The sequence below is a fragment of the Aythya fuligula genome, chromosome 1 (genome assembly GCF_009819795.1).
Source record: "Aythya fuligula isolate bAytFul2 chromosome 1, bAytFul2.pri, whole genome shotgun sequence".
In the NCBI taxonomy this organism is placed as follows: Eukaryota; Metazoa; Chordata; class Aves; order Anseriformes; family Anatidae; genus Aythya; species Aythya fuligula.
Genome location: NC_045559.1, coordinates 119,327,598 through 119,343,952, shown reverse-complemented (window position 1 = coordinate 119,343,952; position 16,355 = coordinate 119,327,598). Strand labels below are relative to the sequence as shown.

The 16,355-nt window shown below is 37.0% G+C and overlaps 1 protein-coding gene across 1 annotated transcript in view; it reads right to left on the bottom strand.

Annotated features, from left to right (window-relative positions):
* CFAP47 (cilia and flagella associated protein 47) overlaps window positions 1-16,355 on the bottom strand; it is a 325,591-nt gene that overhangs the window by 16,732 nt on the left and 292,504 nt on the right. The window contains exons 62-63 of the mRNA XM_032197971.1: window positions 10,160-10,331; window positions 8,558-8,719 (exon numbers count right to left, since the gene is read on the bottom strand). Coding sequence (XP_032053862.1) covers window positions 8,558-8,719; window positions 10,160-10,331 — 334 coding nt within the window. The remainder of the gene's footprint in view (window positions 1-8,557; window positions 8,720-10,159; window positions 10,332-16,355) is intronic.

Below are 16,355 nucleotides of genomic sequence, written 5' to 3'. Positions count from 1 at the left end.
TCAGGTACGAATGCTTAAAGCATACCTACAAAATAAAGGACAAGCACAGGATGAGAAAGGATGCTACTCTTAAACTGAGTAGCAGAGTAGATCACTCATCGAAAATGTCTGAGATAACTACTCAAACCCTGGTTCTGTAAACATGAAGCTGAACACAAGTCTTCACTTCCAACAAAACTGCTCTATTGACTAGATATAGGAACATTTTAAGAAAACACTTTCATTGTCTCCTGTTCAGTCTGTTTTCTAGTAAGCACTTAGGGATGACATGCCCTAATAAACACATTTTGTGTTCATAAAACGTACAAGTGTGACTTAGACTACAGAAACAGTGACTAAATGTTAAGGGAGATGGAAGAGGCTGCATGCATAGAACACAAAAAAGACAGAAAAGAAAATAAAGACCTTATTCCTGTTGAAATTGCATCTTAGCAGGGAGTGATGCAACAGCAGATTTTTTTCAGACACCATAAATAATTCCTTAGAACAGTCAGAGAGTTCACATGAGAAAAATCTATAGTTTAAGTCCTGGCAAGGGAACAAGACAATTTAAATGAAACTGTCACAAAACCAATCTACAACTGTGCACACAAGATATTTGCCAAGTAAGAGAAAAAAATCTTCTTGCATCAAATTTGTCAGAATATAACTTTCAGAAAGAAAAATAGAGAAAAACTAATAAAATGCTTTCAAAAAAAGATCTGCATGCTTTGTATTGATACAAGACAGTAGATGCAGCTGCATTTTTTTGTGTGATGAGTAAAACATATATGCATGCACATACAGACATATATGAACACATATATACGTACCTAAAACATCCTCCTTTCCTCTCCCTCCCCTCCCCCAGTCTGGAAGTTTTAAACAAACCAATCAAGTCATATATTGGACATAAAAAGTTCCTCAAAGTGGTAGCTATGTCCAGTAAGGAAACTAGAAATTCTGGCAAATTAAATGTATAGCCATAATATGATAGACCAAAAAAGAAAGATTTGGCTAACAGTACAAGAACTAATGATTAATATTTTATTCATGCACATTCAGATACAGGAACCTTTCACAGTGCCTCTACTGATAAATCTTTTTTTTTTTTCTTTTTGTGTGTTATAAGTATATCTAAAGATGGCTTCTCAAGAAAAACAAAAACAGTGTTTTCACTGATGTTCACATTGGGGATATGATCTGGCACCCTGGCTAACTTGCTAGCATAAGTAAATTGCTTGTCATTGTCATTTTCTCTTGTACACAAAAAGCTGGACATAAAGTTCCCAGAATAGCACTGAATTTCAGACATTACTCTTTTCAGTGTCTGTGTGTTTAATGTATAATTAAAAATTAATAATTTTGTGGCCTAAAATAATTAAAAATTAATTCCTCCTTTTCTCTTTGATTACTGCTTCAGGTGAAACCACTCTGGAGTTAACGTTTGGCTTCTCATTTCAAAGCCATGAAAGACAGTGATGAGACTTTCTATATTTTTTACAAGAAGGCTTTTGTTTAACTCAAGAGTGGCAGATACTAACATATGCGATAAAGTTTAATGATATGCAGAGTTTTGAAAATACATAAGAACCAAGCACAAAGGAATTAGTAAATACAAGTGTAGAGGCCATACAAGCCAGAGGAAGTAAATTTGTCTTCCCAACTTTGTGTTCCATAACTACAATCAACAGTTTTATATTGCTGTCAGATAATATACCCTCTCCCCTTATTCAAATAATGAACAAGAGTGAATAGTAATTTGAATTTAAATAATAATTGGACAATGAAATCATGGCAACAGGAAGAGTGGAAATTGAGTTAGTATTTAATAGACACATTTATAATTACTCCTTTAATCTTTACTTCATAGTAGTTTAAATAGCAGTTCATGCTCATAAGTGCTCTCATTTTTAAATAATTTTTAAATTAGTAAACTAGTAGTGAATAACACCTTAAGTCTTCAAATAAATAAAACCTTAAAATTTATAATCCCATAGAGATCTCACTGCAAAAGCCTATAAAATAAATGGGCACAGCAAAACTCAAAATATAGGTCTTCATTAAACTAAGACTCAAAATAACTTTAATATTTACTTACCTCTTCCTCAAACTAGAGAAGCAGTAAATTATTCCTACAGAAATTTATTATTTTACAAAATCAGTATTATGCAAACTATAGTTTAAAAACAACCCACAGATAAAATGTATTTTTTAAATAAAAGAAAATAAAAGAAAAATAACATAACCTCTTAATTTGTAGTGTATGACTTCTTAATGAAACAAAGGATAGAAATCCCATTTGAAAATGTTGCAACGAGCTTCCAAAAATACTTTATCCTAAATAAACTTATTGTCACTTGTAGTTAACATCTGTTGGATGTCACAAGAAATGTTACTATATAGTTATCAAATTCTATAAAATTATTAGTGATAGTTGGCATGAGCTAGATGATTTCTCTTCTATAAATATTGACTATTAATAAAAAAAAAAGAGATCCTCATCATTCATCAAAATTGGTTCTTTTATGTGTCACAAGCAACTCTGGTTTAATTGACCACTCTAAATCCTGATCTCTGGACATCAGAAAAGATTTAACTCCAATCATAACTATATTGCTTCAGAAATACTGCTTCAAAATCAAAGGACTTTCAAAAATACAAAGAAACGGTGCATGACAAGTAACTGTCAGCGAATGTTTTTCTAGATATTACATCACTTCTGCTGTGCACATGTTGTAAAATCAAAGCAGGAGCTAGAATTTTTATCTTCACGACATGTTAAGATTTCTGTCTCATTTCCATTCTACCCAGGAGTACTATGCATGCAAATAGATGAACTGACTTTTCTGGCTTGAAGAGGTCCAGGTCCCACGGCTAGACACAGCTCCTGGCTAAATGTGTTAAATGCCAGGTATTGTACTGTTAAGAAGGATGATTATAACTGCTGTATTGTTAATATTTTCTACCAGTCTACGTTGAGACTCCAAAATGGAGCTCAATTAACTTTTATATTTTGCAGCTGACAGTATGTGGGAGATACTAAGAAAAAGAATTCTCTAAAATAATGGTAGAATTTCACAGAACTTGGTAACAAGGGGGCTGATGTAGGAATCCAAGCCTGTAATGTGCACAGCAACTTAAAAAGGAGGGCAAGGGTGAGTGTACTGAAAACTTGATGAATGCATTTTGTTGCAGCATACATAATCCTGGCTCATGGTAATCCTAACGAATTAGAGCCATGATTATAGTAAAATAGAAATATTTCTCAAAGTTTTAACTTTTTTGCTTTTCCTTTGCAATTAGGAAAGGTACAGAAAAAAAATCGGTTGCTCACTATTCTTCAGTCAACATTAAAATTTATGTTGTTTGATAAAGGATTTATTTTTTTTATTGAACGTTTATTCTGTGTACTAGGAAACGCGCATAGATGAAGTAAGGAAAATATCCATAATGGTGTTCAAAATATGAAATGTAGGTAAGATAACTAAGTCTTCATATGCAGTTATTCTAAATCCTAAATTCATCTTCTCATTCCCCTGTTGACCTGTTTGGTTCTCTTTTTATTATAGCTCAATTGCCGTAATCAGGTAGAATCTTGGATTTTGCAGATACCACTCTGTGGAGACCATACATGTATCGATACGATGCTTCTTGCTTTTGTAACAGGTGGTGCTGCCTAAGTATATTTTTCTGAAGCATACTTTGAGTTCACTGGAGAACTTGCCTTAATGTAGCAAATACCCTGTTTGTGATAAACACAAGATTGGAATGAGCGGCTGGGGTGGAAGGACAGATACTGGATATGGGAAATGACATATGATTAGAACAATCACGTGGAAAGCTAGAATTACATTGGTGAAAGGAGGCTCTTTATGTGAGAAATAAACAGATAGAAAGGGCAAGAGAGAATTATCCACCATCTTGACTAAACATTCAGAACTAATGTAATTAAAAAAAAAAATAAAGTGAACATATTGTTCATATGTATATGGTAGCATTCTGCTGTAGCTGCATACAACTATTTAAATGTGAAGAAATAACATCCAGCTGTCAAAACACCACTGTACTGAAATACAAAGTAGTAAATATTCTCAAGAAAACAGTTTTGTATTAATAAAATAGTACTGATCCCAATACAATAAAATTTATTAAAAGTATATTAAGAATTTATTTTCAATAAAACAAATACTGAAAGGACACTTTGCTTAAACATAAGCATCAATTTCAGAAAACTTATCCCGTGTTTCAATTTCACAGACCAGTATAGAAATAAAACAATAATTTGAACTGGATATCAAACAAGTTTCTTCAACTTTTATTTACAGGTAAAACATTTTATCTATTCTTTTTGGTTTATACTGTTGACAATCCATAAATCACTGTCATTCAATAATACATTTATTACTAAGCCAAACACTAATGATAAAACAAATATTAGAGGTTTGTACCAAAGCCAATTACCTCTGCGGAAATGTTGCCAAAAGATTTCAGCTGGTATTGAATTAAACCTACATTTATGACAAATACCAAGAAAGGTTAATTGTCAAATGTGTAGACAGTTTTTAAAAATATATATGATTTTTATTTTTCATACAGCAAAACTGTATAGCTGCATCTCAGTGTCTGTTGTTAGTTATTGATGCAGATGTTGCTCATTGGAGGCATGTGAGCACTATTTAAATGTACTATTTGCATGGACTCAGAGCTTTCATTATCGTAGATCATTGTGAACAGCAGAGCAACTCATTTATAACTTTTAATTATTTGTGAAGCAACTACACCAAATGCGGCTATGGGTAAGTTGGGAAATCATTAATTTACTCCAAAATACTTCATACGAGTTTAAATTTTGCTGGGGAGAAGTGAAATTAAAAGAAGCCTGCATTTCAATTGCAGCAGCTGTATAGAAAAGAAAGCTAAAACCATTGGCTTCATACGTTTGTAGTAGCCACCAACGGTACTCTGTGGACCGTTTGACTTGGTATTTAAATGAGAATTTTAATCTGTCCTTATTAAGATATTAAGCCTTTATTTCGTCTGTGGTTCTCAAATATATTTTTCTTGTTGTTGCATCACTATGCAACCTACCACCCCCAAAAGATGCAGAAGTTTTATAAGTGAAGCCAATGCAATAACTCTATCCTGTAAGTAGCAAATAGCAGAGGGGGAAAAGGACACAGCAAAAAATATATATTCTTTCTAGCAGGTTACTTAGAAAACTGTCTCCGTTTTCCCTCCCAATTACTCTCAATGAACAAGTGCCATGAGGCACTATCTATCGTAAGAAATAAAGACAGAGAGTCACTGGGGGAAGAGAAGGGAGTGGGTTGGAGACAGGGGAGATAGGGGCAACAGAGGTGTATAGGACACCTCTTTTACATACATGAACTGCTTCTTTATGGGAATGGGTTACTAATTTTTTACTTCAACGGAGTGACCATTTTTTCAGGAAGACTTAAAGAATGGCACTCTATACCCCAACTGAAACTTTAAAACACATTTCAATATTTCTGTTTTCTTTTTAATCTAAGTCATTTGAGTTATTCAAGCATTAAATTACACCTGTAATATACAGGTTTCTTATGTAATTGCTTTTAAACTGCAGATCCTGTACGCCACATTTTGTTTGGCTCAGTGTTCTATTTCTGTAACAAAACTTCCACCACCAAAAAGATCCTAAGCAAGTCAAGGGTAAGATAAAGCATATAAATCTCACAGAGCAGTTGTTCACACTATTTTCAATATCACAGAATCACAGAATTTCTAGGTTGGAAGAGACCTCAAGATCATCGAGTCCAACCTCTGACCTAACACTAGCAGTCCCCACTAAACCATATCCCTAAGCTCTAGATCTAAACGTCTTTTGAAGACTTCCAGGGAAGGTGACTCCACCACTTCCCTGGGCAGCCTGTTCCAATGCCTCACAACCCTTTCAGTAAAGAAGTTCTTCCTAACATCTAACCTAAAACTCCCCTGGCTCAATTTAAGCCCATTCCCCCTCGTCCTGTCACCAGGCATGTGGGAGAACAAACCAACACCCACCTCGCTACAGCCTCCCTTGAGGTACCTATAGAGAGCGATAAGGTCACCCCTGAGCCTCCTCTTCTCCAGGAATATATTCACTACATGCAAGCTTTATGTTTTGTCTTTGAAACATATTGGAGAAATACTTCTTATGTAAAATAAATTTGAAATTTGTTTAAGGGAAAAAGAGAATTTGTGTTCCATCATGGCTCCTTCTTTATATAACTATAATGACTCAGGCTTTATAGTACCTTTTATAGAGAACATTAGCTCTCTTCGCTACTATCAAACACCTACCAGGAGCTTACAGTATTGCAAGAGTAATTGCTTCACTTTTATTCCTGAAACAGCCCATTCTATTGAAGCAGTTACCTTGAACACTGTGATAGTAGCCTTTTTCAGAGTCCTCAGTAATTATCAAAACTGACAGCCATCTAAAAGCTGGAACAACAGTCCATCTCAGGTGCACAGCTTTTGGAAATAAGCTCTTTAAAAAGTCTGCTAGAACCAAAGACACTTCTTGCTGGGGATGCTTCAAAACCATGTATCTACCATGAAAATTACTTATCCATCAGTATATTTGGCATGCTTTTGTAGTGGGTTTACATAGCAAGGTTTTGGTAGCAGTGGGCTGGAGGAATGGCTTCTGTGAGAAGAATCCAGCAGCTGCCCCGTGTTAAGTAACAGCCAGTTTCAATCAGCTCCAAAAGGGAGCCACTGTTGGCCTGAGCCAAGCAAATAAGTAATGTTGTTTGCACCTCTGGGAGAGCAGATTTAAGAAAGGGAAAAAAAAATAATAATAATCTCAATCCTTTAGAGAGGAGTGAGAAGCAGCCCTGCAGACCTCCAGGTGAGTGCAGAAGGATGGCAGGAGATGCTCCAGGCACACAGCAGCAGTTTCCCTGCGGCCTGTGGAGAGGCCCCTGGTGGAGCAGGCTGTCCCCCCCCTGAAGCCCATGGGTCCCACATGGAGCAGATCTCCACGCTGCAGCCCCCCCATGGGTGGAGGAGCCCCCGTGGAGCAGGTGGATGTGGTCTGGAGGAGGCTGCGGCCCATGGAGAACCCCCACAGGAGCAGGCCCCAGGCCAGAGCTGCAGACCATGGAGAGGAGCCCACGCAGGAGCAGGGGTTCTGGGGGGAGCTGCCCCCCACCCGTGGGGGACCCGTGCTGGAGCAGTTTGTTCCTGGGGGATGGATGGACCCCGTGGGACAGAGCCGTGTGGGAGCAGTGCTTGAAGAGCTGCTGCCTGTGGGCAGCCCCCGTAGGCTCAGTTGGGGAGGGACGGCATCCCGTGGGAGGGACCCCACGTGGAGCAGGGGCAGGGAAGGACCATGAAGAAGCAGTGGAGATCTGTATATATATCAATACAGCATCAGGGACTGACCGCAGCCCCCATTCCCCCATTTCCCTGCCCTGCTTGAGGGGAGGAGGTGGAAGAGGGTGGATGGGGGGAAGGTGGTTTTAGTTTTTCTTTGTTTCTCATTGCTCTAGCTTGTTAATAATAGGCAATAAATGTTACTAATCTCCCTACTCCGTGTCTGTTTTGCCCATAGCAACAATTGTTAAGTGATCTCCCTGTCCTTATCTCAACCCTTGAGACCTTTTTGTGATATTTTCTCCCCTTTCCCTTTGAGGAAGGGGAGTGAGAGAGCAGGTGGCTGCCCAGCTGAGTAAAACCACCACAGCTTTCTAGATGTATGGTAAAAAGGAAAAAAAAATAAAAACAAAAAAAAAGTAATGACCAAAAGAAATAAAAATTCATGAACTAGTTTGATTTTAAGCATCATGACTGTCTTTCAGGTTCACTGTTTACTATTTAAAACTTACTTATTAATAACACACGTTTTATTCATTGACTTCCTGCTGTATACAAATAACACTATGGGTTCTTTACAACGTTAGGAAATGCTAAGAAAATGATGAAATGTATTTGAAAATTGTGTTAACAGATATTTCTGCAGAACTTTTAAATAGTATACGTAGACCAGTAACAAAGTAGTGATGAATCTGACAATGTTATGCAGTGAAAGGGCAGGGTACAGATGAATTCATAATATCCATACATAATAAAACAGGAATGCCTTCAAAAGAACTGCACATTAAAAAAAAAATAAAATAAAATAAAGCATAATGCAAAGAATTGTTTTTAACTTGCTTGAAGTATAAAGTACTTTGAAAAACAATCCATTACTGAAAGCTTTAAGCATTTAATAGCAAGCCTTTAATATCTTGTCACACCTTCCTTAGCATTGTGTTCCATACTTTACATTGAAAAGCATTTTAGGGCAAAACCTTACTTAAAACAAAAACATTTGGATCTATTACATAATTTTTCTCTTAAGGGGCTATATACTAATATGCAGAATATTTGTGCTTCTTACAGTATAGCTTCAATATCCCATTTGCTAGCTATACAATGCAGCACTTGAAAGTAATGACGTATTACTGAAATAGATGCAGTTCAGGTATGCTTCTGTTTCCCAAATCTGTTTTGAGTGTGAATTTAATCCACAGAAAACTACATAAACATTTCATCATAAATATTTTACCTTGTCTGGCTTGTAAGCTTAAAATCAACAATAGATTCCTTATTTAGGCCAATTGCTTCAATGTTGATGACATCATCCACTTCTGGCTCTGTAGCAATGAACAGCATTGGAAACTTCCAAATACCTCCTGTAGTGCAGTGTACTACTAGAGTTCCTTCATTCCTTAAAATTTCAGACAAAAAACATTAATTTTATTATAAAACATATACTCAGTAAAATAATATCCAAAATAATCTTCAAGTGTGCAGAACAATACTATAGAAAAATGAAAATACAAATGGCTTTAAAATGGAGTATGTTCTTAATTTTACATGGTTTAGTAAGTAGCTGTCACCCTTTGACTGTAATGTAGGCAAAAGAAAAAAAGTATGTAGAGCAAAAGAAAAAAAGACATAATATGAAAACAAAATGATGGGCACAGCCAAGAAATATGATTCTTCTGTTTACTCCATTGGGTTACACAAATATAACTCAATTTGGTTTACTTGTTATTCTTTAGTTGTTGTGGTGTTAGAGGTGAATTTAATGCAGAACATGTTAGCTGTTCGTATTAGATTTAAATAGATCTGTCTTAGTATGTACTAAGTACTCTGTAGATTCTGATGATGAAAAAAAATAATTTAGCTACAGTCTTTCAGCACTCTACACCAACCCTTATAGTTCTCAAGTACATAAAGATTAAAAACAAACAAAACCAAAACCATCCAAACAAAAACACTCACAAACAAAACAACAACAGTAACAACCACAACAACAACAAAACACACAAAAAAGGGTAGAGTAGAAGACAAAAAGGTTTCAAAATTAATCTCCCCTCTGACACAACAACACTGTGTGGAGTGGGTGGATAGTCTTCCTTAAAGGTTTGTTCTTAATTTCAATAACCTTGTGGAATACCGCAAACACTGTTCCATCCTGACTCATAAAAATACCTTCTCTGTACACACAACTGTGGAGAGCAAGCAGGGACTACTGCTTGCTCTCCCTGGTAATGCTGACCTCTGAATTTATTGCATGTTTGGGCAAGCTTCTTTCTAGCTTACTCCTGTACCCACTTGACTGCTTCCAAAGAAAGGTGCAATTTTTCTCTCTCTTCAAAAGGATCTCTTTCAGTTTCTTTTTAGAGAGGTCTATCACAACTATAGAAGAAGGTAATATTTTTTCTGTAGACTACCATTGTTACTAGGGCAGTAGAGACTCGTTTTCAAATTCAGCCATCCCATGCAACCAAAGAACATGTAAAGTGCTTGTCTAGGAAAGTTTATCAAAACTGACAAGCCACCTAGTCTGTATGCGTTCCATGAATGTTGAGAACAATTAATTTTCATTGGAAATCATAATACTTTCAATACTCTAATGCTTATAAGTAAATTGATGCACACAGAGACTAAAGCAATAAGCCAACAGAATCATCTAGCAGGCATTAAAAAGAAATACTATAGGTTTTAATATCAAAGTTATCATAATGAGAAGCAGCAAGTGAGAAAACTTAAAATAATAAATTTCAGAGGTGAAAAAAAAGTGATGAAAACAGTGTAGGGAGGTAGTGATCAGACTGAATCTTATTGCATTTTCAATTAGTAATAACGAGCAGGGACCTACCTCATTGGTTTGTTAGGTGCAAACACTATATTAAATATCAGCGTTATAATTCCAGATTCTGGATCCCGTTCTCTTTGAATCAGATGCATACCAACTAAAGATTCAAGCTGAGATTTAATTTCATTTGACTGATACTGTAATTCATACAGAAATTCCACTGTTGTAGAGAAACCTAAATGACAGAAGGGAAAAAGATCAATCTGCATGCACTCAAACCTCACACAGTTGGACAGATATTAGTTACAACTTGGCCTTTTTTTATTAAAAATGACAAATAAATGAAACTAGTAATTACCCAAAATTTGACTGATTTGCTCCTGACTGCATAGCAAGATCTTCCAATTTCATATAGCATGCTACGTTGTATCTGGTAAAATGGAAGCTGGAAAATTTACCTAGGAGAGGGGAACAATGATAGCAGCATTGTCCTGGCTACCACTTCTGCATTATGTTGAGGTATTTCTGTTTCATAAGGCAAATGTAAATCGCAAGAATGTGGTACTATTTTTGAGCAATGTCATTGAGACAATCTCAAAAAAAAAATCTCATTGAGAACATCATTGCCATTGAAGGCTACCAAGCTGAGAAACACGTTACAGAAAAAGAAGAAAGATGCCGCTATCAGCCACTCTTATTCCCCACAGCAGCTATGAAAAGGCCAAGGAGTAATGCATAAGAATAAATAGCTATGCTTCTTGAATAAAACACCTCTTTCAGCTGCAACAGAGAAAACTGGTATTTAGTATAAAACAGTAATTTGTGCATAGAAGAGAATGTTTCTATGAGGAATAGAATCTCAAACTACTAATCTGTTTAAAAGTTTTACATGTTTTATGGATGGAAAATCTTTTACCACCATCACTAAATGTTACAGAAGATTTCATCTTACTGTGACCACATATCTCAGGGCCCATTTTGAACTTGCACAGTTTAGTAAAATGTGCTGTGCAGAATTCCTGTTTATGCATCTCTGTATATGCTGGCTATAGTCAGCTCCGGAGTTAATTCCCAAGGCCTTCCAGTTTGGAATTCTAAAATGCCAACTTCACACTTCTTAGTATAAAAAGTCTATATCCCGCAGAGACTGCGAGATTGCTGAACACGTTACTTCAGTTTTGCTGATCTGTCATGCTACCCAGTGTCAGAATACATCCCTGAAGAGCATGGAGGTGTGCTACCAAGCATGTAGCCCTTTCTCCTTTACTGAAAGGAACAAGATCCTTCATGATCCTTCTAACTACTTCAGCAGCTAACAAGAAGCTTGATTTTTTGTTGCCAAGATTTTTGTAACGCAGAGATTAGACCTAAGAGGTGTATCAGCTTATATCAAAACATTTCTGAATCTTTAGATTGTATCCTTTACACAGACCTCTGGAAGATTTATGGTAGATCTAAGAGCTACACAGATATACATTAACATAACATTAACCAACATAAAGAATTAGAGGTCATGGTATATACACACTCAGTACTGAATATACAGGATTTCCATGTATTAATCCATCTGTTATAAATGGTTTTTATTACTATGTGTACTTTGTTATAGTGAAATTGAATATGAACGTTTTTCCTACAGCTTATAAAATTCCTGGGATCATCCTACATTGTTCCATACTTTGTTGTTTCTCTTTTCAAAAAATATGTTTATGCCATGAATTCAGATTTCAATACAGCCCAAGGCTTGTAACAGACATGCTAGACATGTCAGAAGACAAAGATTTAGACATAAAAATTAACTTTTTATGGGAGAGAAAAGATGACATAATTTAAAGCGTTCCACAGTGGGAAAATTACAACTGTTGAGCAGATGTTTCTTTCAGCAGTTTTATCACAAAGTGCAGCTCAATAAAAGTTTATTTTACTGTTGAGATACTAGGAAGAAATGTTGTGAATTGCAAGGTACTTTTAGTATCCAAAGACATTTCAATATAGTACCTTTTAGTCTTAAGAAATCAAATATTTCTAATTTATTTTTTTTCTACTCCAGTCTGTTTTCTAACCTGTTCAATGCTTATATCAACCATTTATTTAAAATATTTTAATATTTAAAACACCTAAGGAAAAATTAGGTATTCATATGTTCTAACATTTGAAAGTTTTGAAACACTGCTGATCTAGTTTTGATTTAGGCTGTTCAAAACAGAGAAGTGTAATTAGAATTTTCATAAGAGCTGCAAACCCTGGAGACTGCCATATTATCATACTATGGGAAGCCTTCGTGAGTACATTAATATTTGATTCCAGACAATTCCATAATACTTGTGCTGTCTACACAAACTGGCAGCCGCTAGAGGAAAATAAATAAATAAATTAATTAATTAATTAATAAGTTGTGAATAACTGCTAAAAATATGTCCAAATTGTCAAATGTTCACGGTTATATTGATTCTTAGAATTCCCAGTTTAGATTAAATTTGTGAAATGAATAAAACATTGGAGACAGGTGTATAATTTTCTTTAAGTAATGTTGAATTTCATATAGTATATTGTTCTAATATGCCTCAAAACTTTAGGCCAGCACTTTGTATACTAGTCATTTATAGAATCGCAGAATCATAGAATTATTCAGGCTGCAAAAGATGCTTAAGATCATCTTGTCCAACCATCAACCTAACACTAACACATCCACCACACATCCTTAAATATGGCACCAGGGATGGCACCTGTACCACCTCCCTGGGCAGCCAGTTCCTTTGCCTAACCACCCTTTTCCATGAAGAACTTGTTATCTTTCAAAAATCACCATTTTAGTGTAGTTAGAAGTCTAATTCAAACTGTAAAATATACATCTAGATATAAAGTACACCCCAATTAGTCCACCTCTGTTTTAAAAATACAGAGCAGCAGGAAGAATTTTAACCACATCTGACTCAACACAGAAAAAAAATTATCAATTATCTTACCAGGAAGAAGAAGTAGCATGCTATTTATACACAGATGGTTAGATCTAGGAAATAGAACTTCCAAATACTATGTATATATATATAAGGAATAATATTATGCATTATTTAAGTTAAAAAAAAAAAAAAAGAGTAAGAATATGGTTTTGAGGTCATTATTCCAAGATTAATTTTGCAAAGTATTAAAAATATCTTGTTTTGAAAGGCAGTTAATATCAATCTTGAAGTGTTTTGCTTTGTGTAAATAAAGACCTTCAAAAGATAATATGAATTAGGGTATAGAGCTATAGAGCTCTTTCAGAATTACTGAAGCAGCAATATTAGAAAAACAGTATGATTTTTGAACTATAGACTTCTGTGATTTGACTGTTATTTATTTTTAAGTGCTAGTAAGGCTGCTTCTTAAAAAGCAATATAATTAAAGTGTTGGTGACTTTAAAATAACATCTAAGAAGAAAAAAATGAAATAAACCACTCCTTTTTATTTTTTATTTTGTCTGACTCTTATGAATGCTAGCATGAAAACTCCGAGGATTTTATACACTGATCATAGAATTTGGAAAAAAATAATCTGAATTTTTGCAACTATTAAGATTTAATGTAAAACTAATTGATAGATTTCTTACATCTGAAAATTAAAAGACAATCATAACATGTTCACACAGTGGGAACCATAGGAATTTAACTGACAATTCAGTGCAAAAAGCTAACCAGTATTTAAGCTTCAAAAGAACTTATTACAAAGACATTCATGACCCTAACATCTGTAGAAGATACCATAAAAGGCCTGCTGGACATACCTGTCCTGGAATAGAGTTTCACATGGTCATTAGAGAAGCTTTTTGTCCCTTCCTTTTATTTCTGGAAAGTGAGTATATGTTTGACTTCACTGAAGAACAGCTCATTAAACATTTTTTTTTTCTGATGATACAAATCTAATGGATAGTGGCCTGTGAGGCTGTATGCAGTCTTTTGTGGATTCCTAAAGGAGCTCTAGCTATCTGAGCTATCCACTCAGATAATGCTTAAGCTGCAGCAGACTTGGTGATATAGAGATGGCAAGGGAAAGGATCATTCTAAAAAACCCCAATGAGAGAGGAGGAAATTAAAGCAATGATGGAAAGATGTTTGGACTGAAAAAATACTTGTCCAATGCTTGCCCTCATTACAGAGTACTTCTTACTGTGGATAGATGCAAGTGAACTCATTTAAAAGGCCTTCCCCAGTTCCCACTCAGCAGGCTGCAATCTTACTTGTAGTCATTTAATGAAGGACATCAACAAAATCACAGAACAAAAGCACAGAATGAAAGCCCAGCCACTCATAAACTTGCAGCTTCATGCCAGATAAATTATTTTACTAGGTTCTGAATTTAAACATATTACATCCTCTCACTGATTATTTTCTTTTTTCCCCTTAGTTTTGATAATTCTTCAAGGCTAAGGATCCATTGCAGCCCAGGCACCTAAAAAAATTTTTTTCCGTCTTGATCTAATATTCTTCAGACTTGTAAAACACAGGACACAGACTTGTAAACTACAGGACAGGACTTTAAGCAGTCATGACATCAGTCATCTGACATCTAATGCTGACCTTCAAAATCTTGTGAAATAATGGAAATTAGGCGGAAACAGAGAGTGTTTCGCTACTGGAAGGAGGGCCAAGCGTCATGGAAAGAATACAGGGATGCTGTTCGTGTTTGTAGGGAGAAAGTTCATGTGGCCAAAGCACAGCTAGAGTTGAAGCTGGCTGTGTCTGTGAGAGAAAATAAAAAGGGTTTTTTTAGATATGTAAATGGAAAAAGGAGAACTAAAGAATACATAGGGCCGCTCCTTGATAGGGAAGGTCTCCTCACAGACGATGACATAGGCAAAGCAGAGACGCTTAACGCCTTCTTTGCCTCTGTCTTCAATGCCGATGATGGGCTTCAGGATCCAGGGTGCCCTGAGCTGGAGGGTGGGGACGGTGGGGATGACAAACTCCCAACTGACCCTGAACATGTGCGGAATTTGCTACTCCACCTGGATCCCTACAAGTCCATGGGTCCGGATGGGATTCATCCCCGGGTGCTGAAAGAGCTGGCGGACGTCATCGCGGAACCTCTTTCAATTATTTTTCAACGATCCTGGGAATTTGGAGAGGTCCCAGTAGACTGGAAGCTGGCAAATGTTGTGCCAATTTTCAAGAAGGGTCAGAAAGAAGACCCTAGCAATTACAGGCCTGTCAGTCTCACGTCAGTGCCTGGTAAAATCATGGAGAAGTTGGTTCTCGGACTTATTGAGGCGCACCTGGGGGACAAAGCAGTCATTGGTCCCAGCCAGCATGGGTTTGTGAAGGGTAGGTCCTGCCTAACTAACCTGATTTCCTTTTATGATAAGATCACCCGTATGGTGGACCAAGGGAAACCAGCTGATGTGATTTTTTTGGACTTCAGCAAGGCTTTTGACATGGTTTCCCATAGGATCCTACTGGACAAAATGTCCACCATACAGCTAAATAAAAACATCATACGATGGGTGAGCAATTGGCTAACGGGCAGGGCCCAAAGGGTTATGGTAAATGGGGCTGTGTCAGGCTGGTGAGCGGTCACCAGTGGGGTCCCTCAAGGCTCCATTTTAGGGCCGGTACTTTTCAATATTTTTATAAACGATCTGGATGTAGGAATAGAGGGTATTTTGAGCAAGTTTGCTGATGACACCAAACTTGGAGGAGTTGTGGACTCAAATGAGGGCGTAAAGGCCTTACAGAGGGATCTGGACAGGTTGGAGAGCTGGGCGATCACCAACCGCATGAAGTTCAATAAGAGCAAGTGCCGGGTCCTGCACCTGGGACGGGGAAACCCCGGCTGCATGTACAGACTGGGCGATGAGACGCTGGAGAGCAGCCTAGAAGAGAGGGATCTGGGGGTCGTGGTAGACAGCAAGTTGAATATGAGCCAGCAGTGTGCCCTGGCAGCCAGGAGGGCCAATCGTGTCCTGGGGTGCATCAAGCACGGCATCGCTAGTAGGTCAAGGGAGGTGATTGTCCTGCTCTACTCTGTGCTGGTGCGGCCTCACCTCGAGTACTGTGTGCAGTTCTGGGCACCACAGTATAAAAAGGACATGAAACTGTTGGAAAGTGTCCAGAGGAGGGCTACGAAGATGGTGAAAGGCCTGGAGGGGAAGACGTACGAAGAACGGCTGAGGTCACTGGGCCTGTTCAGCCTGGAGAAGAGGAGGCTGAGGGGAGACCTCATCACAGTCTACAACTTCCTCGTAAGGGGGTGTCGAGAGGCAGGAGACCTTTTCTCCATTAAC